At 37.9% G+C, this 27,543-nt stretch overlaps 2 protein-coding genes across 2 annotated transcripts; both read right to left on the bottom strand.

Annotated features, from left to right (window-relative positions):
• LOC133997389 (perforin-1-like) lies at positions 1-4,046 on the bottom strand. The gene is made up of 9 exons (XM_062436967.1): positions 3,775-4,046; positions 3,353-3,432; positions 3,062-3,107; positions 2,466-2,602; positions 2,236-2,374; positions 2,053-2,133; positions 1,468-1,964; positions 1,265-1,358; positions 1-257 (listed from the first exon to the last, which is right to left on the bottom strand). The coding sequence occupies exons 1-9, from the start codon at positions 4,042-4,044 to the stop codon at positions 48-50; spliced, it is 1,554 nt and encodes a 517-aa protein (XP_062292951.1). The 5' UTR covers positions 4,045-4,046; the 3' UTR covers positions 1-47.
• A 4,880-nt stretch (positions 4,047-8,926) lies between these two features.
• On the bottom strand, positions 8,927-25,714 carry LOC133986453 (uncharacterized). The gene is made up of 18 exons (XM_062426278.1): positions 25,445-25,714; positions 25,250-25,329; positions 24,667-24,712; positions 24,291-24,433; positions 24,046-24,187; positions 23,868-23,948; positions 23,065-23,558; positions 21,329-21,422; positions 19,751-19,968; positions 13,837-14,116; positions 13,644-13,723; positions 13,275-13,320; positions 12,790-12,932; positions 12,547-12,685; positions 12,369-12,449; positions 11,003-11,499; positions 10,822-10,915; positions 8,927-9,163 (listed from the first exon to the last, which is right to left on the bottom strand). The coding sequence occupies exons 1-18, from the start codon at positions 25,712-25,714 to the stop codon at positions 8,927-8,929; spliced, it is 3,165 nt and encodes a 1,054-aa protein (XP_062282262.1).
• Between the last annotated feature and the right edge of the window lie 1,829 nt (positions 25,715-27,543).

The following is a 27,543-nucleotide window of genomic DNA, read 5'->3' on the forward strand; positions in this document are numbered from 1 at the left end:
AGAAAAGCCAGCAATATTTGCATAGAATACCCAGAATGCATATCTCACTATGGAGTTGGTTTGTATTTGTCACACCTGTTCCCGGTCAGGTGACGGTCGCAGGTCAGAGTGTATACAATCTCAACGCCACCTCTCTTGGCTGGGCAGGTGAATCTGTGTGTCCCCTGGCTCAGGTACCTCACACATGATCCCAGACGGTCGTCCCTGCCCCAGTCTTCATCCCACACCTCGATCCTCAGACCAGGGTGAGTGTCCACCTTTATTAAAAAAGATAGTGGAAGTTAAACCAAATTAATATTCAAAAATGATCCATCACTCAGTCAGTTTAGTCAAATTTATATGCGTTTTTCAAAATGCTTGTTAATGGTTGCCTTTTTAAATGATGACAAAATGAGTGCTATGTGTCTGATGTTCAACAACTATTAGGGTTAGGGTTATTTCTTTAGTTACACTCGTCCACTTGGTTGGTTGGTGTTCACAGCTAATCATATAAAACCACAGCAGACAACTAAAGTATCATAAGCAGCAATATAAAAAGTAGTTTATGACAACATGTATGGCTTCCACAAAGAGAAGCACCTCCAATAACCATTAGAAAGGGTTTTTGATAGTTTTTGTTTTGCCTAAAGTTTTTTTTAATTTTTTTCCCCACATACAGTACCAGTCAAAAGTTTGGACACACCTTCCCATTCACATCAATGAGAAAGTGTGTCTAAACTTTTGACTGGTACTGTACATCACAAAGGTAATATTACTTATTACATACTTTAAGTAGTTTATTTCTGAAAATAACCCCAATGATAATGTAATTCAACACTTCAACAGGAGCACATAATTTATAGTTAGCATTCTTGTAAATCTCATTTTAACCTGTTTTGACTACATAATGACTCATAACAGTAGAAAAGGTATCAACGTTGACTGGTTAAAAAAATTGTTTTTCGTTTTGGAAAATGTCTTTTTTGCAGCGTTAGATTAAATATTTATACTGTTCTCATGTCTGTACAACGAATTATCCCTACCTGCACCTCTAAAACTCACTAAGGACAAAGTCAGGTGAGCTGTTTGTTGTACAGACATGAGAGTGGTATCAATATCCTCATCTAACTCTTGACAAGAGCACAAATTATCATATTTACCATTATGTCAAATTATTCCTTTAAAAATTCCTTCAGACCTCAGCTGTTTTTGGGATTGAAGTGATATGCTTTGCTCTCTGATGTAGACTCTTAAATTAATCTGTAAAGAGAAGATTAGTATCGACCTTGCCCAGATAGTAGCGAGCGTTCCAGCGAGGGTAGTTTGACCTGATCACACGGGTCTTGCGGTAGATAGAACCGTACCACATCTTGACATACCTACAAGTTGGGAAAAACACAGAAAAGCAAACAACTGTGTCAATGTTTGTGATTGATGCATCATGTTTATTGTGCCTTCTCTCTGGATCTTCTCTTGTTGTCTACGCACCCCTCAGTCTTGCCCCAAAAATCTCCTTTCAGACGCCAGGCTCGGACAATGGTCACCACCAGTGTTCCTCTCCAGGCCTGTTTAGGGCAGCATTGGTTATCCAGGTTGGGGATACTGTAGCCACAGTATGGTTGTCTGGTTGAGCTCCTGATGCTGTTGTCTTTTAAGTACTGCTCTGTGGCAGCCTTCAGTCCGATCCTTTTTGACCAGTATGGCACCAGCTCATACATTGGTCTTAGAGAATACCGGACAACATCAGGGTGGTCTTTGAGGGTTTTCAGCCAATTACGATAGCCCAGGGAGTCATCACGGAGGAGAGAAAACTCACCCACCCAGCCGGTGCCTCCTACCACCTCTGTATAATGTTGGTGGAGACCAGAGCTGTATAAGCTGGAGACACCCTGGTTCTGTAGGATCTTGGTGCAGAACTTTTTGCTAGCAGGCAGTTTGAATTTCCCCAGGCCTACATTTACACCCAGTGATAAGCAGTCATGTGCCTATATGACAGGAGGGGATATAAGATGTTATTTTTGGTACAGAGTGTATATTTGCTTACTGCCTTCAATAGATGTGTGCTGCAAATACCTGCTGTGAGGACAGACCATTCAACCTGGACAAACAGGTACGTGTAGCTGTGACTCGCCTGTATCGCCCCCCAAGATACACCTGAAATGACACACAAAATATGTCATTTTATACATCGTTGTAAAACGTTGTATAATTTATTCCTGTGAAATAAGTAAATAAAAGTGATGCATGTGTTTAAACCTGGCGGATATAATGTGTTCCGTAGGTCTCTATGATCCGTCTGTACTGGGCCCTTGTTGAATAGCTGTAGTAAGCAGGCAGTCTCTCCAAATCACTGCCGAACTCAGAGCTGAGGGGCGGTTTGGTTGACACACGGTAACTAAACACAAAAAAGACAGCAGAGTAAATGACCTGTGTATGCAAACTTACCTGTTCTATGGGGATGCAGGGGTCTTCATACTGTACATTACCTGTAATGGCTACATGTGGCTCTGTGTGTGCTGAAGGTGTAGCGGTCCTCTCTGCTTCTGGCTGTGGCAAAGTTATACGCAGTGGAACGTGTTCCCCCCACCTCCAGGCCGACATACTTCTTAAAATCTAGTCCAACCTGATAGTAAAGGGAATCATGAGCTGCTTGATGCCCCAATGTAATAACCAAAGAGTTTACAAAAAGGCTTATATTTCCAAATATAATCTCCTGGTCCTTTTTAAAAAACCAAACCAAAGTCTATGCAAAGAAAATTAAAACTCCATGGCTACAGATCATTCTCTTTGAGAGAAAAAAGTACTTTCAAGTGAATTTGTGTGAATTGGCCTTTGAAATACAACAGAAAACATTTATGGGACAGATAATTGAAAAGTAATAATCTTGCATTAATATACTTGTTTTCACATAAAATGTTGGAGGCATTATGCAAGTCCTGGATCCAGGCTAAGCATTAAGGAGTTTAATTCACCAGAAGTGCAAAAATATAAATATCACTATAAGTCAGGCTAAAAAATGTATGCATTCTCTATATAATTAATAATAGTACAGTGCATTTATCTCAACAGTAGCCATTTCTACCTTCCAGTCACTGCTGTCCTGGTAGGTGTATGTTCCAACCAGTGAGCTGTGGACAGATAAAATACCGAACATGAAAACTATTTAATTTCCAAAAAACATTTCACAATTTTTCCAACAGACAATATAAAAAGAAATTAGTGGAGAATTCACATCAATCAATTAAAGACAATTAAAGATAAGAAAGAGACTGACTGTGTAAATATGTGTTACAAGATACTACATTGAATTATCAATGCTTGTTTAAGGGGAATGTGTTTGTACATTTCAAACAATTATGATTATGATGAATACCTGATAGAGGTGTGTCTGCTGCTGTGCAAATGAACATTGCAGCGGCTGAATGGGCGCCAGTCCACTGCTGAGACTGGAAGCTGAAAATGAGAGTGAGGAAAATCTCTGGTAACATACTATTAATACACGGTCGCCCATAAAGTTGGAATAATTTCGTTTTCAGACACATTTCTCTTTTTATTTTCTATTTATACACATCAGTAATCACCTTTGACCAGGTATAATGAGATTGATCAATACAATTTTGAGAATATATACACTTTATCTATCAAGAATACATCACATTGTCACAATCATTTCATGGAAAGAGGTAAAAAATATTTTATTCCAACTTTATTGGCGACCGTGTATGTTTGTGCAGACCTGTTAAAGTTGCTGCAGAATGTGTAATGCTATATTTGTGCCTTTCTGATTTAAATTACTTTTTGCAGCTTGTTGCCTTGAAGGGGGTTGGAGCAGAGAGTACAGGTTCCCTTTGGAGTGAGGTAGGTCCGAACATCAACCATGTAGGCTCCTTTTCTCCGTGAGGTGACCACATCAAAGCCCTCTCCCACCAGGTTGTAGCCTGGTACAAAAGGAGCAGACTGACACTGGCTGCTGGTGCCAATCTGACAGGAGAGGACAAGGGAGTGGTACGAGAGGAAGAGGAGGAGGCTCAGCCAAACATGTGGTAGGGTTGAAAATGAGGGCATGGCTGGAGGCAAAGAGACACTGACAGATAGAGAGAGAAAAAGAAAATCAGTGTGTGTAATTTCAATTTATGTAACTGTGAATGAAGTTCTTGTCCTGTCTCTGGATTTTAAGTTTCCTTTTGGCATTGTAGCACCTCCTAGTGGTGATTTCAGTTTAACAGGAAGTAGTTTTACATGTGGTCTGAAAGCAGACATCAAGCAGACCAAGGAGCAGACGCATGTCTCATCTGCCACCATCCTATCGTTTGAGCTTGTGAAAGCATCATCTTTTCACTCTGGTTTCATAAATGCAACTACAACGGCATCTTATTAAAAGGCACAACTAAGATGATTCCTGACTTTTGTACATTTATTGGACGGAGTTTGGCTCGCTGTTAAATTGTGTTGCCACACAATGAGAACAGTACAGTTCTTGTTCAGTTAAAAACTGCAAACAGGCTTCGTGATTATATCCATGTGAACTTTCACCATCCTGTATGGGAATGAAACTGCCAGTTCCCCGTTTAATTGAATCTGTTGTGTATTTAGTTTGCTTGGATATCTTACAAGATTTCTCAGTCAAACCCAAAATACAAATGATAAGCTGAAGTGTTTGATAGCTAAAAAGGGTCATAGAAGCAACGTTTAATTACTAATTTTCCTCACCTTTTCCATTCACTGTTATACTCTGGAAGTCTTTAAATTGTCTATCCCTCTCTATTTAACTGCATATTTTTTTAAAAGGCTGTTTTTTCTTCGATTCATCATCAGTATTTATCATCATGGTCTGTTCAGCAAATGTAAAAAGTAAATAATTGAATAATGTGACTGTAAGGCAGCAAAAATGTCACAAGGATATCTCAAAACATTGATAAATAAACCTTTTTTCCTGTTTATTCAGTTCATATGTATATCTCTCCTTCGTTCTTGCTTTCTTTGTTTTCTCTTACTGTAAGAATGCTAGAAGTATGAATATTATAAGCAAATGTACATCTACTTTGTGCATTCTTGTAATAAAATCTAAAACAAAACACAGCAATAAAACAAGAACAAACAAACAAACAAACAAACAACCCCTCTCCCAAAAAAACAAAATCATACAACACCTTTTTATCATTCATTAAATAAGATAACCTGTTCAGGCCTCTGCAGGGTTTCTCAGTGAATCCTTCAAGTAGTTTGGAGATGAGGAGTGTCTCCGTTAAGGCTGCAGAGACACTGTCAAGTCTGCAGGTTGTTCTTTTTCAAAAGTGTTTTAAAGCACCAACCCATCAACAGAACAGCCTTCAAAAATACACATATCCTAAACATCTTACGTATTAACCAGCTTTGTTTCTGCTTGTGTTGACAGATGGCTCAGGTTTGACTTTCAGGAATTCTATTTCACTTTCGCTTTACTTGAAAGGACAGAAGAATAAAACATGTTGTGCACCAACAGTGTCATTTCAACTGTTAAGTAACTGTGAATGAAGTTCTTGTTCAGTTAAAAACTGCAAGCAGGCTTTGTGATTATTTCCATTTGAACTTTCACCATCCTGTATGGGAATGAAACTGCCAGTTCCCCGTTTAATTGAATCTGTTGTGTATTTAGTTTGCTTGGATAGCTTACAAGATTTCTCAGTCAAACCAAAAATACAAATGATAAGCTGAAGTGTTTGGTATCTAAAAAGTGTCATAGTAGCAGCATTTAACAATTACTAACTCTCCTCGTCTTTTCCATTCACTGTTATACTCTGGAAGTCTGTAAATTGTCTATCCCTCTCTATTTATCTGCTTCTTTTTTTAAGGATGTTTTTCTGGATGTTTTTCAGTTAATCTGGCGTATTAATCTATAATATGGTCTGATATGGTATGATATTTCGGCTGAAATTGAGGGTTAAAATGCTTGAGGTTAAGTCAAAACAAGAAGTGCACATTTAGCGGTGTTAAGGAATGATGATGATGGAGCCACAGCTATTCATCATCAATATTTATCATTGTTGTCTCTTCACCTGATTTAAAAAGTAAATAATTGAATAATGTAACTGTAAGGCAGTAAAATGTCACAAGGATGTTTCCAAACCACGATAAATAAAAAAATGTTGTTTTGTTGTTCCTGTTTATGCACTTTATACGTGTGTATCTCTCCTACAATTATTTGTCTCTTTCTTTGTTTTCTTTTACTGTAAGAATGCTAAAAGTATGAATATTCTAAACAAATGTACATTTACTTTGTGCATTATTGCAATAAAGTCTAAAACAAGTAAAAACAAATAACAAAAAAAAGCATACAAACCCAAAAACAAAAAAAACGTAAAACACCTTTTTTGTATAATACAGGTGAAAAGGTCCATTAAATTTTAATTATCTATATTATTCATTAATAATTCATTACCTGTTCAGGCCTCAGCAGGGTTTCTCACTGAATCCTTCAAGTAGGATGGAGATGTTTGTGTCAGCTGAGGATGCAGAGACACTATCAAGTCTGCAGGTAACTGTGTTTTTATACAATTCATGTTAAATAGGAAGTAGTTCTTGAGATGGCATGAGTACAGAAAAAGTTATTAGACAACAGGACAAACCACATATTACAGTTCAGGGAAATTGGCTGCAAAAATCCTTCCTTCCGATTAACCTCTGAAAGTGTGTGTGGGTGTGTGTGTGTCCCGGCGGTTGTTTCTTTAATACTATAATGTATCCTCTGACCAACATTGACATGCATTTGGCTTGTGCTACAGCTTCTTGGAGCTTTAAGCAGCAGCCTCATACTGTCATTATAAACCACTGTGAGTCTCTGCATGCTGCTTTTTCTAGTCTTCACAGTCACTGTTTGTCCACCTGAGTGAGTGTCCAATGTAGATAATATTTATATTTTCCTCTGATCCACCTGTAGGTTTTATTGCCTGGCGATGCAAGAAAAAAAAGAGAAAACATTTTTCAAGTACTTGCACCAACTTGAAGCACCATGACTATCATCTCTTAGATATTATTGAGAACTGGTTGCTACATTTCACAACTCTCAATTGTATGTAACAAGTAAACTTTATCCATTCATCTTTTTTTTTTTTTTTTTTCGAAGACTCCCTTGTCCTCTCATTCACTACGCTCCATATAACTGACACTCAATAGTTATTAAGTTACTCGTTAATATAGCCTAAATAATAGATGTAGCCACTGTGACGTGACCCATTGCTGTGAAGCCTCAAGTTTGGCATTTTGACGTCGCCATCTTTGATTTTTTGAGCCAGTAGTAATGAGAAATGACCATAAATAGTTGAGAGGGAGGATAGCTGGTGTCTTGGGTAACGTGATTAGCATTTTGCATTAACAGTCTATGGTTAACTGTGATCATGCTAATGCTAATGGGCTAATGGGGTTCATTACCTGTCAATCACAATGTAGCCTAATCCTAAAACATACCATTATCATCTATAATTTACAAAATGAACATCATGCTGTTTTGAAGAAGGCTTAAAACAAGCAACGGAGGCAATAAACTCTTTAGGAAAGTGTTTATTGAGCTAATACATCAGGTGAGAAGGAAGTTAATTTTCTCATAGACACATCACATTTACCTTTCAGGGAAATGGGTTGCGAAAATCCTTCCTTCGCGTAAACCTTTGAATGTGAGTTGACAAGCTTGAGGAGTGACATTTTTCATCACTGCAATTAATGCAGCTTGACTAGCTCTATGTGCTTTGCTCAAAAGCATGTGCTGGTCAACAAAATGATCTCAATGATGAAACATCCCTCATAATTGCCAGATCTCTGTTGACAGCTTGTTTTGTTTAACCTTCAAAGCTTACGTGCACATTACTTATTTCCTTGCTGTGAAACACCAGGGCAGATAATAAAGATGTTCATGTACGTCCTGGATATAATGTTCTCTACCATTTCACATATAGTTTATGCCTACCTGATTTGAAGTCCAACATAATTATTTTTTATTTGCTGCTTATATTGTCAAGTATTGCAACAATAAATGTTCTTGGTTAATTTTTGCTTCGGTGCGTTCCACTTACCAACAGTGTATCTTAGAAATTGTGTTTATATACCACTTAATTGTTTTCGCAATTAGTTGCCAGGATTACATTGACATAGGACTCCAGCACCAGAGACCAGGGTTCACATCCTGAGTCCTGTGCAGTTATGTTTAGATAACAACACACTTTGGTAAATGTTTATTAAAGATTGTGGTTTTGGATAAATGTTGATAAACTGCTGAACTTTTTTAGTATCAGTAGTATTGACATTTTTGCAACTTGTTGAAAATATTTTCTAATTGTGTAATTCTGCCAGAATTACATTTCCTTCCTTATTTGTTGTTGCAAATTAGCAGTACATGTAGTGAACATAATTTCTAGGAGACAAAGTTTCTACATACAGACATCTGCAGGTGAGTGCAGAACACTTATATCTAGATGAATCGTGTTTCCTGTAATTTTAAGAGTTTATTGGTAAAATGGAAAAAAAGGGATTTGACACTGAAAGTCACCAGCTGTACAATCTGCAATCCAAACATAAACCAACCAACACTAACTCAGTACCATATAGGATCACACAAATGCAGTGTTGACTGACAGCACTGACTATTAATGTTTTTGTTTTTTTTAGTGTTTACAATAATATTTTACCTATAGGAGTAAAACAGATCTACATTATATTTTCAGTAATAATGACCTTAACACAAAACATTTTAAAGTAAAGATAAGTCAGTATCTGAATTTATCCGTAATTTATATGGATTGATTGAACTCTAAAAAGACATAAAAAGAAAAAACATCATATTGCCTTTAAATGGTAGGGAAATAAATTTATAGTCCCTCAGTCATCAATTACGTGTTGAATAATCAATTTATAAAATATCGCACTTGATTAAAGTAAAGCGAGTGGCAAGTTGTAGCATGGCCCCAAAATGCATTTCTCACTGTGGAGATGGTTTGTAACGATTACACTTGTCTCCAGTCAGGTGAGAGTCGCAGGTCAGTGTGTACTGGACCTCGAAGCCAGCATTCTTGGCACCACCTCCCGGGGCAGGACAGGTGAAGCTGTGTGACCCCTGGCTCAGGTATCTCACACATGATCCTAGACGGTCGTCTGCCTGCGGCGGAGGGCCGTCCGCATCCCAGACCTCAACCTTCAAACCCAAGTGGGTATCCACCTTTAAGAAATAAATTAAAAAATAAAATGAAATTACAAATGCTGAGTTGAAGATCATTTTGAGTAATGAGAACAATCAGATTAATTCACAATGTTTGTACACATAGATGTGATAGGACCACTCCCCAGCAACCCCTGGGTCTAAAAAATGAAGCCAACACTTGAATGACCACTTTAGGTTGGCTCCAAAAACGAGTCAATCCCTAGAGACCCCCATGTTAAAATGTCCAACTTTATAGCAGAAATAAAAATGTTTACCACTTGGTTCAAAAAACAGTTTTGGCCTTTCATGACAACTGAATTTTGGTATAATTCACTTGTTTAAATTTTATTAAGGCTTAACGTTATACGTAATTAAGAGTGTAGACGCCTTGAGTGACAGATGGGTCCTGTCACAGGCAAGTTGCTACCACAAGGAGAACGTTGGTTAAGTAATGTAGCCATTGTGTAACAAATCCACTGAATATAGGCATAGTATAGGCATTGTGGGATCCCACAAGGTTCAGTGCTGGGCCCAAAGCTGTTCATACTGTATATTAATGATATCTACAATGTGTCCAGGTTACTAAAATGTGTCTTGTTTGCAGATGACTGCAGATGAATTTATTCTGTTCTGGTAAGGATCTTGGGCAGCTTCTGGATACAATGTAGACAGAATTAATAACTTTAAAATGATGGTTTGATATAAACAGGTTGTCTTTAAATATTGACAAAAAACAAATTTATCATATTTGGAAATTGAAAAATCAATTATCAAGTACAACTCAAGATAAATAATATTGAAATAGAAAGGATTTATGAAAACAAATGTTTGGGAGTTGTCATAGACCATCCACTCAGCTGGAAACCTGAGTAAATTATGTAAAGACTAAAATATCAAAGACCATAGCAATACTTCATAAAACAAAAGATTAATGTACATACATTGTATCATTCATTAATAGTTCCATACATCACTTACTGTGTGGAGGTTTAGGGAAATGTATATAAAACAACTACAAATACAATTTTTTCACTACAAAAAAGATCAATAAGAATTGTTAACAGAGCTGATTATTATGAACCATCCAACATTTTATTTCTAAATTCACATGCTCTCAAATTCAGAGATCTGGTGGACTTCAAAATTGCACAGTTAATGTATAAGGTGAAAAATAAGTTGCTTCCAGACTGTATCCAGAGGCTGTTCCTAATCCAAATGAATCATTATGAATTAAGAGGAATCAGCATGTTTACAAAACCAAAGATTAGAAAAAATTCAAAGCAAAGACGTTTATCAGTGGAGGGAGTTAATTTGTGGAACATGCTTGAAAATGAAGTGCAACACACTTTATAGATTTAAAAAAAATATTTTAACAAATATAAAATTGAAGCATAAATGTTATTGTACATGAACTTTGAGATGGATTGCTTTGTTTGGGGTAGGCCGGGTGCTTTTGGGGATATGTAGCCATGCAAATGTGTGTGTGTGTTGTGTGATTGTGTATTTTCACTGTATTGTTGTGTATAAATAAAGGAAAAAAAGAAAAAAATAGCCATAGCTGACATTGACTTAAGTGACATAATGAGGCAATTTATCAGACTGTGTAGCTTTTTTACACATGATGCTGTAGTACTCCCCAACACCTGTTGACAGAGGTAAGGAGAAGATTTACTGACCTTGCCCAGATTGTAACGAGCGTTCCACCTAGGGGAGTTTGACCTGATCCAATTAGTCCTATGGTAGATGGAACCGTACCACATCCTGGCATACCTGAGAATTAGAGAAAAGGAAAAATAAATAATTAAATGAGACTTCATCTCAGACAAAAAGTCACAGTGTTAATGGGCCCAAACGCACCCCTCAGTCTTGCCAACTGGATCTCCTTTCAGATTCCAGGCTCGGACGAGGGTCACCACCAGTGTTCCTCTCGAGGCCTGTCGAGGACAGCAGTTGGGTGCCAGGTTGGGAGTGTGACCCCAACAATATGGTTCTCTTTGTAACTTGCTCACAGCGTTGTCTGCTAAGTATTGCTCAATGGCCGCCTTCATCCCAGCCTTCTTTGACTCATTTGGCACCAGCTCGTACATTGGTCTGAGGGAGTACCCAACAACATCTGGGTGGTCCTTGAGGGATTTCAGCCAGTTCACGTAGCCCAGGGAGTCATTACGAGTGAGTGAAAACTCCCCTGACCAAAAACTGCCTCCTACCACCTCTGTGTAATGTTGATGGAGACCAGAGCTGAACGAGGTGGAGGTGTCCCTGTTCTGTAGGACATTGGTGCAAGACCTTTGGCTACTGGATAAGCTTACCTTCCCCAGGCCTACAGAGAGACCAAGTGATAAGCAGGAGTGCACCTGTAGGATAGGAGGAGAAATAATGTTACTTATGGCTAATGGTCAACAGTGCCTGTGTTTTATCATCAAAACACCAAATGAAGGAATATCTTTTGGAAGAACCGTGCTCATCCCCCAGCAGAGTGACACTCACTTGGAGATATCAGGGGTTCAATATATTGTATGTTACATATTATAACTGATTTATATCATTGTTTCTTCGAATGTGCTCAACTCAAAAATATTTTCTTTCTTTTAAGACATTGCACAAAAATGTGTTACACTGTCATATCTAAAACCGCTCGTAGTTCCCTGTTACCTCACTACAACACTGCACTGCCACTATGCAGGTTTAACAGTGTTTCCTAAAATCTCAAAAAGTAGATTAGGAAAAAGAGCCTCAGGCAGTATCATGGTCTTGGACAGCCTGGTTATGGAGTGTGAGCTTCTGTGGGACATGGTTGTGGACCCTGTGCCTGTGATGCCAATGCCTTCTATTATTATTAATATTATTGTTATCATTATTATTATTATTATTATTTTATATAAGATAATTTCAAGGCACTTTTACTTTACTTTAATATAATTTAAAGAGAAAAACTCCCCTTTAACGGGAAGAAACCTCAGGCAGAACCGGGCTCTGGGTGGGAAGTAGCTAGTTATTGTAATGAGTGTTATTGCTATGCTTGTCTGTGCTGCTGTAACCAAGTGCCTGCTCATGAGGAAATGTTGGGTCCCTGTAAATGTAAAAGTACGGTCTGGACCTGCTCTATGTGAGATAACTTCTGTTGTAATTTGGTGCTATACAAAATAAAATGAATGTTACAAACATTGGATGTTAGTGCATGTGGAGTGTGTACAAACATGCAGTTTGGTTACTTTGTACTAACCGCACTTGAGGAGAGCCCGTTCAGTGTGGACAAACAGGTACGTACAGCTGTGACTCGCCTGAGTCTGCCCCCAAGATTAACCTGAAACAAAGTACGATGTTGTTGAGACAAAAAATTAATGATTAATGTTATTTATTTGTGAAATAAGGAAATAAATATGGTGGGTGTGTCTTTTAACCTGACGGATGTAGTGTGTGCCGTAGGTATTTATGACTTCACTGTACTGAGCCCTGGTGGAGGAGTTGTAGACAATTGGCAGTCTCCCCAAATCTTTCCTGAACTCAGAGCTGAGAGGTGGTGTGCTTGACACACGGTAACTACAGAAGATTCAAAGAGACACACTAGTAAATTATCTGCGTTTACAAACTCAACTGAAAAATCAATAATGCTGTGGTGATGCAGGTTTTTTTTTACACCTTACCTGTAATGACTACAGGTGACCCAGTGTGTGCTGAAGGAGTAGCGATCCTCTTGTCTCCTTTCTGTAGCAAACTTATACGCAGACGAACGAGTTCCACCAACATCCAGGTTGGCTGAAATAAACTTATCTAAATCCAGCCCAAACTGGAAAATAACATAATCAATTTGATGTATCAACAATAATCACCATGATATACTATATTAAATATAATCATTTACTTGTAAAAACATTATTTATTTTCAAAATACTTTAAATTTAATAAAGTGTTCCGTAAGCATTAAACTTGGGCAGCAAATTGAAAAAAACATTACGTGAACTTTATTTAGCAACATGGTAAATCTAATATCAGCTCTTTTGAGAGAAACTGTAGTCTACTAAGATATTTTTTTACTGCACAGTGGCTGCTTCTTCAAATTAGGTTCAGGAAAAACACTCTAGTGGTGATTGTATGTCAACAACAGTAAACTTAATAAAATAGTTCCTACCTTCCAGTCATTACTGTCCTGGGAGGTATAAGTGTCAATCAGTGAGCTGTGGACAAAAATTAGAGACTCGTCATTAAAACTCCTTCATTACATAAGTTGTTTTCTTTAAAATGTATATTCCCAAATTGAAATAAAATTGAAATTGAATTGTTATCTGATACATGTCAAAAATGTAGGACAGGTATACAGTGGCTGCATGAGTCTGTGTAGTTAGACATTAAACACAAATGCTTATTAAAGGGGAATGACTTCCTGACACAACTTCATATTTATTGACCTGCTTGAAGGCACTGGAATGACATAATTAAAAATTTGAAAATAATAAAATTATAAACCTGTCTGTGATTATGATGCTGTGTAATACAATACCTAACAGAGGTGTGTGCACTACTGTAGAGGTCAGCATTGCAGCGGGTGAATGCACGCCAATCTACAGCAGAGACTGGCAGCTGAAAATTATGTTAAGAACAGCATGGTTAGTGTCTACATATGAAGTATGTGCAACTCTTTAAGCTGCTGCAGAATATATAAGTCTGTGTTTGTGCCTTTTGATTTAAATTACTTTCTGCAGCATGTTGTCTTGAAGGGGGTTGGAGCAGAGAGTACAGGTGCCGCTTTGAGTGAGGTAGGTCTTAATGTCAACCATGTAGGCTCCTTTTCGACGCAGGGTGACCACATCAAAGCCCTCTCCCACCAGGTTGTGGCCTGGTACAAAAGGGACAGACTCACACTGGCTGCTGTTCCCAATCTGACAGCAGAGAACAAGGGAGTGGTACGAGAGGAAGAGGAGGATGCTCAGGTAGAGAGGGGGTGAAGATGAAATTGAGAACATGGTTGGATGTTAAGAGACCCTGAAATATTTTAGAGAAAGACAAAGAGCAGAAAAAAGGAAATCAGTAAATGTGATTTCAGCTACACATAATTATTAATGAAGAGAACAAGAACTACAAATGTGTGTCTCCTAATCAGCATGTTGCAGGATAAAAATGTGATTTTTCCTCTTTATATTTAAATTTGCTATGATATCTTCTACCAACTGACAACATTTTCGGTCGTGAACATGATTTAGGCACAGCAGCCTTCAAATGACATTAACATTAAGATATATGTAGAATAAACAGTATTATAAAAGACTGCAGTTTTGTACGGTAAGCAGTCATTAGTTGCTAGTATTATCTGCATGTTGAAGCAGTGGCCTAGAAAATTTCTTATCAATGTTTTACATTCTTTCATCTTGCCGTGAGATAAGACTGTTTTTAGGCTATGTAGTGTTCCTAGATGATTTTATGACCAGTTTTTGATTTTATGACCAGTTTGTTTTGTATAGATTGTGCAAGCAGTGAGGGTTTATTATCACTAGTGACGTTTTCCTTTGTTGTGTTTTAATTGCTAAGGAAATAACCTTGGAGTAAATTACTGCAGTTATAAAACAATAGAAAAAAAAACAGGCTTGAATCATTATTCTCATCTTCCAGTTTACTGAACTATTTTTCCTATTTCTTCTCCAAATTCCACAGAAAACTGAAACCTCAGAGAAATGTCACTCTTGACTCTTCAGATGTCATATTTGATGTGTAAAGCACAAGTGAAAATCCATCCACCTCCACCTGATCGGGTGCAGGGTAGGGAAGACACATACAAATGCATTATTGTTGTCTTTTGTAGGGATGTATTAACATGAAAAAATGTATGGAATAAGTATAAGTATCCTAAAAGACCTCAGTTTAGTACAGTATTTATCATCATTATTAGTTGCTAATATTGTCTGCATGAGGAAGTAGTTGCTTACAAAATTTCTTGTCAGTGTTTTACATTCTTTAATTCATGATACAAGACTTTTTTCAATATGTTGTCCTCCTAGACCAGTTTCTTTTGTATAGATTGTGCAAGCAGTGATGGTTTATTACCACTGGTGCACTTTTCCTCTGTTGTGTTTTGATTGTGATTCCTGCACACTTTTCTAATTTATAACAATGGAAATTATTGCCGAAAGAAAAATCTACTCCTTCACACATAATTAGATAGCTACGTCTCAACCAATCAACCTTCATCAGCCTGCATAGAAATACATACAAACATGCATTAACAGTAAAATTAGCCAGCTCCTTTGTAACTACATAACGCAAAATTATGTGTAGATTGGTATCATATAGTCACTGTCTCAAACCACGACTGACTTTGATTCAGTAGTTCAGATCCAGGCGGCTTCAGAACAAAATAATAATTTACAGTCACACATTTTTCCCCTGATGTGAGTTTGAGATTAGTCAATCTAATGTAAGACATAATCGTTCTTTGTAAACATATGATTATCGGCATGGTTATCTAGACTCTATCTAGACTGTTTCTCTCCAGTCGACCTTATAGAACTAACCTCAATGATCACTTCCTCCAAACCATCAACCTGTCTCTTAGACCCGATTCCAACTAGGCTGCTTAAGGAAGTCTTTCCCTCTGTTAGCACTTCCTTATTAGATATGATCAATCTGTCTTTAGTGACAGGATATGTACCACAGTCTTTTAAAGTAGCTGTCATTAAACCACTTCTTAAGAAGCCAACTCTTGATTCAGAGGTTTTAGCCAACTATAGGCCCATATCTAACCTCCCCTTTCTCTCTAAGATCCTCGAGAAAGCAGTTGCTAATCAGCTGTGTAACTTTCTAAATAATAACAGCTTATTTGAGGATTTTCAGTCTGGATTTAGAGCTCATCATAGTACAGAAACTGCACTGGTAAAAGTTACAAATGACCTCTTAACTTCATCAGATAATGGACTTCTCTCTGTCCTCGTCCTGTTAGATCTTAGTGCTGCCTTTGACACTATTGATCATCAAATCCTGTTAAAGAGACTTGAACATTTAATTGGTATTAAAGGAACAGCATTAAATTGGTTTAAATCCTATCTGTCAGATAGATTTCAGTTTGTAAATGTCAATGATAAATCCTCCATGCAAACAAAAGTTAAACACGGTATTCCTCAGGGTTCAGTGCTTGGACCAATACTATTCTCCTTATATATGCTTCCTTTAGGAAACATTTATTCGGAAACACTCAATAAATTTTCATTGTTATGCAGATGACACTCAATTATATCTATCAATAAAGCCTAATGAAATCAACCAGTTAACTAAACTACAAACATGTATCAAGGACATAAAGGCCTGGATGACCTGTAACTTCCTGCTGTTAAACTCAGAAAAAAACTGAAGTTATTGTGCTTGGCCCTAAACACCTCAGAAACACATTATCCAATGATATAACTACTCTGGATGGCATTACTTTGGCCTCCAGTACTACTGTAAGGAACCTAGGAGTTATATTTGACCAGGATCTGTCCTTCAATTCCCACATAAAACAAATTTCAAGGTCTGCCTATTTTCATCTGCGTAACATTTCAAAAATCAGACATATTCTGTCTCAAAATGATGCTGAAAAACTAATCCATGCATTTGTTACTTCAAGGCTGGATTATTGTAATTCATTATTATCAGGCTGTCCTAATAACTCTCTAAAGACTCTCCAGCTGGTCCAGAATGCAGCTGCACGAGTTCTGACAAAAACTAGAAAGAGAGATCACATTACTCCTATTTTAGCTTCACTGCATTGGCTTCCTGTAAAATCAAGAATAGAATTTAAAATCCTTCTCCTCACTTTTAAAGCTCTTAATGGTCAGGCTCCATCATACCTTAAAGAGCTTATAGTACCTTATGTACCTACCAGAACACTGCGCTCCCAGAACGCAGGCCTATTTGTGGTACCTAGTATCTCTAAAAGTAGAATGGGAGGCAGAGCCTTCAGTTATCAGGCTCCTCTCCTGTGGAACCATCTCCCAGATTCGGTCCGGAGGGCAGACACCCTCTCTACTTTTAAGAGTAGGCTTAAAACTTTCCTTTTTGATAGAGCTTATAGTTAGCCAGCTCCTAGTTTATGCTGCTATAGGCTTAGACTGCCGGGGGACTCCTACCTCCATGATGCACTGAGCTCCTCTCTCCTCCTCTCTCTCTCTATCCATCCATCTATATCCAATAACATTCATGTACTATTAATGCATTCAGTAACCTACACTTCTTCCCCGGAGTTGTCTGTGCTTTCTCATCTCACAGGCAATCTGGGCCTGTAGACGTCCGGATGACAGATTCCTGTCCCGGACCTTCTAGCTTCAATGTTGATTTTCAATGTGCTTCTCTCTCTCTCCTATTCTTGCTCTCTCTCCTCTCTACCCCAACCGGTCGAGGCAGATGGCCGCCCACTTTGAGCCTGGTTCTGCCTGAGGTTTCTTCCTGTTAAAAGGGAGTTTTTTTCTTGCCATTGTCGCTAAGTGCTTGCTCATGTGGGAATGTTGGGTCTCTTTAAAATTAAAACCTGAAGAGTTCGGTTTAGAACCTGCTCTATGTGTAAAGTGCCTTGAGATAACTTTGTTGTGATTTGGCGCTATACAAATAAAGATTGATTGATTGATTGATTGATGGTTTTCCCCTTAAATACACAGTAAGGAGAGAGGCATACATTGTACAATTCACACGTCACATGCAAACTACGATTTCAGCTCCAAGCTCAACACCTCCACAGATTGACCTGCATCTGTGCATTGTGCTACTGGGAACAGAAGCAGGTCAAAATAAAGAGTTCTCGAAAGGTTTTTAAATACTTTTCTAAACTTCTGATTTCAGTAAATACACCAAATCCCATGAACTAAATTCACTTGATTTGTCTTATTTTATTGATAAAGTTTCCTGCATCCAAGCTTAAATCATGCTATCTTTTAACTATGGCATCTTCCTTCAAAAAGTTAAAAAGAGGTTTCTATACCTTTTCCAAATGCCCAAATTGTTGTTGACGTTGCTGCTCCACTTCCAGTCATCAAAAACAGAACCAGCAGGAGAAAGAGCTCTAGTTCTTTGACCAGAGACAATTGAGGACGTAAGGAAAAAAAGGTGTAGAGCAAATCAAAGGAGATAAGCACAAAGGGTGTATTTTGTGAGGAAATGACCTTGGAGTCAATTACTGCAGTTATAAATCAATATTAATAAAACATGCTTGAAGGAATGAGTCCAAAGAACAATGGAAATCATTGGATTAAAGGTGCTTTATGTAAGAATTGTGAATAATAATTTTTTGATTACCAATAGGTTGTAACTCAAAAAATTGAGACCTTCCTTGACTTTCTCGATTTCTTCTAACAGCCTGTGGACTGATTTCTATGTGAAGGACTACAGCCCTGATTTTCACAAAAATCTAAAGGATGTGATGTTTTTGTGTAGTCCCAACATCAACACGTCAACTGGTACCCATCACAACAAAAACTGTGCTGACTTACCTGATTAGAAACACCTATTAGTTGTCCAGCTCTGTTACCCACCAGTGTTAGCAGGTGGCTAACCACCTAACCATCACCTTTTCTGGCTACAGTACCTTTGTTTCTCAAGGGGTTGAGCCTTTGAGTGAAAATGCCTCCTTATCATTTTCATCTTCTGGCCAATAACAAAAAAAATGCTTAAAATCTGCTGCGTGGTGTGATACAGTACCAACAGAGTGAAGAACCTAGAACTACGTTTTTATAAACTATCAAACTGACAAACAAAGTGGATAGTTAATGAGATGTGAGACATTAGCAGGAAGAGTGGGGAAACTGTGAGATCCTGACTCTGAGTATGCCTACGTATGTAGCTGTAGTTGAGTTATAAGAATATGTAGGTTTTTAATGCTCTTGAGGAAAGAAAGAGAAGAGACTGATGATAGGAAAGCTGTGTAACAGTCCAAGATTTATTACAATATCCAGACTAGAATGTGAAATATAAACTGCTTTAACCCCATCTGCTGCAAGATGTTATTTATATTTTCCTCTGATTCACCTGCAGGTTTTATTGTCTAGTGATGCAAGAAAAAAGATTATATAGGAAAGGTGTGATTGTGATTTTGAGACACCACTCACACTCTCTTTTGAAAGACATCACAAAAAAATGGCAGTTTTGCCAAAGAATTTAATTGTAGCCAACAACCTTAATTGTCAATTGTTCCCAACAACCTTTACAGCACAATCTGTGATCCAAATGTAAAACCACACCAACAAAACATCTCAGCTGTTGTTTGCATAAACAAAACAGAAAGAAAGAAGATTTAGCTTCTTCTATCTTTTTCAGTTACATACTTTTTCACTTACATACTTACTGTCATTAATATGTTCAAAAAAGTGATATATTACAACTTCAACAGTTTATAATACCGAAATCTGAAGAGTGTAACAGTTGTTTGGATTACACAGCCCTATACTCTTTATGTGATTACATGTTTGATTGAACCCTAAACAGATTTAAAAGAGAAAACTGAATATTGTGTTTCAATGACAGGAAAATAGATGTATAAATGCACAGTCTTTATTACCTGTTAAATGATTGATTAATCAGATATTGCAATAAACATTCGATTAAAGTAAAGCCATTGGCATTTGAGAATTGTTTTGCCACAAAATTTCTCACTGTCGAGAGGGTTTGTAATAATTACACTTATGTCCAGTCAGGTAAGGGTCGCAGGTCAGCGTGAACTCGGCCTGGAATTTACTTAGTGACGACCAACAGGTGTATATCCATGACCCCGATTCCGGAGTGGTGTCACATGATAACAAAAGGTCGTCATCCTTTTTCCACGTTGAGTCATCATCCCAGACCTTAAACTCGAAAGTGTTCCTTGTATCCACCTTAAAAATGAAAAAATACAATGTTGAGTTTAAGATCATCATGCGAGCACTCCACTGATTTAACATATTAACTACTAAAGCATTGCCACACTCACGATGCACACTTTTTCCTCACTTTTATTAAATCAATAATTTACACTGACTTTTTATTGCAACAAAATGGTCAAAATCAGTGTGCTTTCATGAGCCAATTATAAACCAGAATAATAAAACATAAAATGAAATAAACCAGCAGTAACATATTATATTACATCAAGAAGGGACAAGGTATAGAAAAGAAAAAAGGACAATAAATGCATAAATGTATTCTGTGAGTGGTAGAGCAAAGGTCCATGACATCATGGGGGACAATAGTACCCATGTCCTTCACCCTCAGTTACAGATACTCCCTCTTAGGCGCTGCCTACGTACTACTGTAAGAGACACACTGGTTAAGCATGATTTGTCTCCATAGAAAACCAAACAAGAGTGTATTGGAATCTTAAAATACTATTTTGAGATTGCCAATGCATCGGTAACAACAAAAATCTCACTTCATCATAACAAAAAGAGGGACTTTGGCACTAAAATGACTGTAACATTGATAGATATCTCTTTGACGTTATTAAATACTTTTTATACTTGTTTTACCCCCATTAAGACAATGTGTCCACTTACAGACAAGGCACAGAAGCCCAACTTAATTTTCTCCATACACAGACAGATATCCAGGAATTCTCCTTCACTTCTTTCCTTGACCTCATGACGTTTTGCATCGAGGTCAAGGAAAAGTGGTTAGGAAAAAATGATAGGATGAACTATTCCACCTCAGTCCTATAGCTTGCCATTGTGTCTAGTCACCTGTTCCCCACTACCCTTATTAGTTCAGGTAGTTTAAGTCTCGGTTTGCAGTTCAGTCTTTGTTGGATCCTTTGTTCTTGTTCTGTGAATTCAGTCTTGTTCTGCATTCTGTTTTGTTCCAGTTCTTCAATAAAAATCACTTTAGTTTTGCTTGGTCTGCTGTCTTGCATTTGGGTCCATTTCCTGCTAATCTACATGACATTGCCTAAATCTTGCCCTCATTCAACTGCAGAGATTTGGGTGTTTTATGCTAGTAGCCGTCAATGTATTCTGGAGCTGTTAGCCTGAAGCAGAGATGAGGAAGCTAAAGAGGTCAGGACTCTCTAACTCTACATCTCCAAACTTATTGTTATCAGCTCTGAACAATGCTGACTCAAGTGACATTTGAGGCAGTTTATCAAACCAAGCAGCTCCCTCTAAAGCCACAACTGGCTTCATACAACGTTTATCTCATTACATATCTATATATTGTAGTATCCCCCAAAACCTGTAAATAGAGACACTGAGAGTATTTACTGACCGTGCCCAGATCATAATGAGCGTTCCATGTTGGGTAGTTTGACTCGATCATTTCAGTCCTGCGGTAGATGGAACCATACCTCATTGTAACATACCTGAGAATAAAAGAAAATGAGGAAAAATAAGTAATTAATTGTTTGTGTTTGATATATGGGTCAATGACGTGATGCTACTTTTTCTGTTTCCATGTAGTTAAGTCAAGTAGCATTCCTACAAATTTATGGCGACGCCTGAAAAATTCTTCATAAAAACTGATCAACTAGAAATCATATACATTCAATGAGCTAAGAGTATGAAAATAAAATGCATATTTCTGGCTAAAAATGTCATCAAAATGCATTTTAATGCTGAAACTATCTCAAACTATAGCATTTTAGACTCGGTAGCCATTTTATTTGTTTTCACAGAAAATGTTGTGTATTTTTTAATGTTGACAGAATCGAGCGCACGTTTTATTAACTCGCTCGCACGATTTCATAAAACGTGAGCACATTTAATTAACTCGTGTGCACGTTTTATTAACTCGTGTGCACGTTTTATTAAATTGTGGCCACAATATAGCTATAACATGCGCACAAAATACTAATTTGTGGCCACGAAATAGGTATAACGTGCACACGAAATACAAATTAATAATATTAATATCATTCCTGGACAGCTGGGTAAGCAAATCGAGCGCCCCCATCTCTAGAACCTGCAATAGCCTACGTCCGGACCACATTCTGTTAACATGTTTCAGCTTGAAATGATCTTAAAAAGTGCCTTTCCCCCTGATCATCTCCTTTGAAAGTAGCATCATGTGTGTCAGACTCTCAGCTGAGGGAATACATAGGTTATATGAACCGCAGTGTTTAATGATGCCACCGGACCGGTATCACGATGCCAAGGGAACCTATAGCCTATCAGTGATCATAATCTAATTTGTATTGATTTGCAGGTTGTTGTTGCTCTGACTGAACTACTGAATGTGTCTTTAGTGTTCTCTGGACATTTGTCCTTCAATAAAATCACAGAAGATTAAAAGTTCACTATATTATTGATCAGTCGGACGAAATGTGCTATAATTCCTTTAAACCATTATGTTAACACTTTGATGATGTTTTATGATTGGTCCTGATTTGCTGCGCAATCCCTTATTACCACAGATAATATCAGATCAATATAAATCATTCCACTTTGATTTGCCAAAGACTAAAGTGATGTCATAGGAAAGTGTCAGAGCTTGAGCATAATGTTTAAATCAGCTGCATCAAGTTTAAAGTTTCAGAGCTCTACAATGTGCAGCTGTCACCAGAAATACGGGAGGCATTGAGAGTGCACCGAGCACCCAGGAATGATATTAATATTAATATTATTAATTAGTATTTTGTGAGCACGAAATAAGTAGGCTATAACGTGCGCACAAATTAGTATCTTGTGGCTACGAATTAGTACCTCGTGTGCACGTTATAGCTATATTGTGGCCACAATTACATTTTTTTCTTTTTTACCATGATCCTTTACGGGCTCCGTAGTTGTGGACCAACCTAGCTATAATACATTTTGATGTGAGACTGGGTTGGTAGATGTGGGTTAAAGTAGCAGTCACTATGTGAGAATTTTGTGCTAAATTTTGGAAACATTGTTACAGGTTGCATTTGGTCACCAACTTGGTCCAAATTGGCCAAATTTCTTATTTTTTCTTTTCTTTTATTTCTTTATTATTTCTTCTCTTTAATGGTCCTTTATCCTACGCACCCCTCTGTGAGGCCGAATAGATCTCCTTTCAGACGCCAGGCTCTGACGATGGTCACCTCCAGTGTTCCTTTCCAGGCCTCTTGAGGACAGCAGTTGGGTGCCAGGTTGGGAATGCCCCACCCACAATCTCGTTCTCGGTGTGAGTTTCTCACAGCATGTTTTGCCAAGTACGTCAAGGTGACAGACTTCATTATGGCCTTTTGTATTTCATTTGGCATCAGTTCATACATTGGTCTGAGGGAGTACCCAACAACATTTGGGTAGTCCTTGAGGGATTTTAACCAGTTTTCATAACCCCAGGAGTCCTTATGAGAGAGTGAAAACTCCCCAGACCAAATAGTGCCTCCTACCACCTCTGTCTGATGTAGGTGGAGACCAGAGCGAGACGAGGTGGAGAAGTCCTTGTTCTGTAGGACTCTGCTGCACCTTTGGTAACTGGATGATGCCAGGTTTCCCAGGCCTACTTTCAGACCAAGTGATAAGCAGGATTGCACCTAGAGGATAGGAGGAGAAATAACACATTGATAACATGCCAATGGTCCACAGCACTCTCCATCACCATCATCAGAGTACCAAATGAGGGACTATCTTTTGGAAGAATAGTGTTCATCCCCCCAGCACAGTGACACACTTGGAGATATCATTGGGATTTGTTGTAGTCACATATAATCAATTTACCTCAATGTTTGTTCAAATGTGCTCAACTTTCTTTAAAGATAGTGTAACAACCTGTGTGACAGTGTGCATAGTGTATGTGTACAAATATGCAGTTTGGTTACTGTACAGACATGTGTACTACTAACCTCATCTGTGGAGAGCCCATTGAGTGTTGACAAACAGGTACGTGCAGCTGTAAGCCGCCTGAGTCTGCCTCCAAGATAAACCTGAAACAAACGATGTTGTTGATACAAAAATGTAATGATTTGTGTTATTTATGTGTGAAATAAGGAAATACTGTAAATATGGTGTATGTGTTTTAACCTGGCGAATGTAGTGTGTGCCGTAGATACGTATGAGTCTGAGGTACTTAGCCTTGGTGTCGTGGAAATTGTATTGACTTGGCAGTGTCGCCAAATCTTTACTGAACTGAGAGCTGAGGGGTGGTGGGCTTGACACACGGTAACTACAGTAGATTCAAAGAGACACACTCGTAAATGATCTGGGTATACAGACACAATCAAAAAAATCAATAATTCTGTAGTGATTCAGGGGTCTTCACACCTTACCTGTAATGGCGACAGCTGATCGTGTGTAAGTTGAAGAAGTAGCGATCCTGTTTGTTCTTTTGTCTAGCAAACTTATATGCCTTCGAGAGTGTTCCCCCAACCTTAAAGCTCGCTGGAAAATATTGATCTAAATCCAGTCCAATCTGATAAAAACAAGAGGCTCATGAGATGTTTGATGTTCAACCATAATCACCATTATAGTGTAATAAATATAGTTATTGTTATTATTTCTGCTAACAGGTTTTATTAACTGCAATATGGTAGTTTCTTCAGACCCGTTTTTTGGAAAAACACAGTGATAAAAAATTCAAAAAAAGCAAAAGTACCACCTCATGTTTTGATTGATTGACAACAATAGCTGTAAAATGTTTCTTACCTTCCAGTCATAACTTTCTTGGGACATGTAAGTATCCATCATTGAGCTGTGAACACAATCATCATTAAAACTCTTACTCTTACTCATTATGGAGGTATTCTTTTTGAACTGTATTTTTACAATATGTAAACAATAAAAGGAATTGTTTATCATGTGATAAATGTGGGAAATTTAGGGCTAGCCAGTGACTTTTAGTTTAATAGTAATCTTGAACCCTAAAATGCTTATTAAACGGGAATACACCCATTTTTAGATTTTTGGATCTGTGATGCAAAATCAAAGGCTGCTCTGTAGATAATAAGTGTAGAGCTGAATTTGTGGAGCCATAAGATACTGAGCTAAGAAACAAGAAATAACAAAAGCTCAATTCTCTTGCTTTTAGTTTGAATAAAGACTGATACAAATTAACAAGTATTTGCTGGACATTAAGTGAAAAAAACAACAAAAAAGGATTTGGTCTGTCCGTTGCTGCCATTCAGGACTGTGCTTTCTGAAATGTTGTGTTTTCCAAAACACTGTTCTGTTGTGGAAATGTTGTCTGTGATTATGATGATGTATAATACGTGACCTACAATACCAGTACCTGACAGAGGAGTGTGAACTGCTGTAGACATCAAGATCGCAGTGGCTGAATGCACGCCAGTCCACTACAGAGACTGGTATCTGAAAATTAAGATGAGAACAGCATAGTTAGCATCTACATATCAAGTATGTGCAATTCTTAAGGTTGCTGCAGAATATACAATAATATGTGTTTGTGCCTTTTGATTTAAATTACTTTCTGCAGGATGTTGCCTTGAAGGGGGTTGGAATAGAGAGTACAGGTTCCATTTGGAAACAGGAAGGTCCTCACGTCAATCACGTAGGCTCCTTTTCGACGCGAGGTGACCACATCAAAGCCCTCTCCCGCCAGGTTGTATCCCGGTGCAAAAGGAGCAGACTTGCACTGTTTACGGGTCCCAATCTGACCACATAGAACAAGGGAGTGGTACGAGAGGAAGAGGAGGAGGCTCAGGCAGAGAGGGGGTGAGGATGAAATGGAGAGCATGGCTGGAGGCAAAGAGACACTGAAATATTTCAGCGAAAGACAGAGGGCAGAAGAGGAAATCAGTGAGTGTCATTTCAGTTACATATAATTATTAATGAAGGCAACAAGAACTACAGATATTTGTCTCCCCGTCAGCGTTTTGCAGGATGAAAATGTAATTTTCCCTCTTTATATTTCAGTTTGCTATTATATCTTCTATCAACTGAGCAAACTGTTGGGATTTTTTTTTTGCTTCTCCAATCTGTACATGCAGCATCTCTGTGTTGTTGTTTCCTCTACATTTGACAATATAGGTCTGTCAGTCAGTGCCCCTTCTCTTTAGTCAACACTGAAGTATCTCAGCCATAGGACAGATTTTTGTGTGGCTTGAAACATGATAATGGATGCAGCTGCATCTAGTTCTAAATAAACACAGCAGTTAAAATAACAAGTGTTTCAATCAGTTTTATCATATCATGAAATTAATTTAAAATGTTCTACTAAAGGAGAGTCTGAAGGAAGACAGTCAGAGGAATCAGCACATTGTGCAAACACAGGCAGATGATAAAGGAATAACTACTTCACTACTTATCCAGCCAACAGGTGACCACAGCCAAACTATCACTACACACCAACTTCACTGAAACAATCCAGATATCACACACAGGACCATTCCCAGTGCACCCAATGTCTGCCACCAGGAAACCCTCCAGAAAGACAGAAGGACCAGCGTTAATCTTTAATATATTAAAATCCTGCAATACGCGCGCGCGCACACACACACACACACACACACACACACACACACACACACACACACACACACACACACACACACACTTGACTCGATTTAAAAAGACAAAAACAATTTAAAATAGGAGCAAAATAATTCACATCCTCTTTGGCTTATACACCTTTGTCAATAAATAACAGAAATTTAAATGTTCTATATGAACTTAACACATCGCGCTTGAAAATCATAGCAGGTCTCTTACCCCAGGTCTCGGTATGTGACCCAAATATGAGGTGCATGAAAAACGGGACTACCACACCCTCAGACTTGACTTTTTCTGATCCAAGCACATCCCACTGACACGTCTGCTACCATTTCTGCACCTATCAACAAACCAGAACAACTGGAAAATCCCACTACTAAATTTGGTAAAGAATCAAATCAAATAATAAAAACACCCCAATTCCCGTATTTTATCGTTTCTTACTTCTCTATCCTCACCTCACCCCAAAATCGATACGCCCCCTCACTGGAAATCAGCTGTACATGATCAGACTGATGTGTAAAAACATCACTGCAGAGTGGAAAAATAACTAGTTCAACTCAGTCTCTCACATGTTTTATATTTTGTTTTCTGATTCACCATAGTTAAAATAGCGCATCTGTGTGTTTTTTTCTCCTGTCATCATCTGTTATTTCCCACATTCACTTTAATTATGGATGAAATCAAAGTGGGAGTAGAGTCTGTCAGACATTGTCATTTATTTGCATTTAGTCACATGTGAGGCTGTGAATCGCCAAGTGGCAATAAACTATAGTTAGATTTTCACAGTTTCCTTCACTCTCTCTTTTTTTTTTGATAGGCTATATTTGACCTAATAAATAAAATCCCATATTTATCAGACAAAACATAACCTAGATTATTAAATAACGAATTTACAATCAGAATATAAAGAAATGCAGATGTTTATTGTATTAGGGTGGTTATATGTGCTCCATTAAAGACTCAAACTCCATTAAAAGTCACTGACAGCTGATCCAGCTGTGACCATCTGTCAGCTCACGTGACGCTTTAGAGGAAAAATATATTTCTGTGTTTCCTCCCCTCCTCTCTCCT

This window comes from Scomber scombrus, chromosome 2 (assembly GCF_963691925.1).
Source record: "Scomber scombrus chromosome 2, fScoSco1.1, whole genome shotgun sequence".
Classification (NCBI taxonomy): Eukaryota; Metazoa; Chordata; class Actinopteri; order Scombriformes; family Scombridae; genus Scomber; species Scomber scombrus.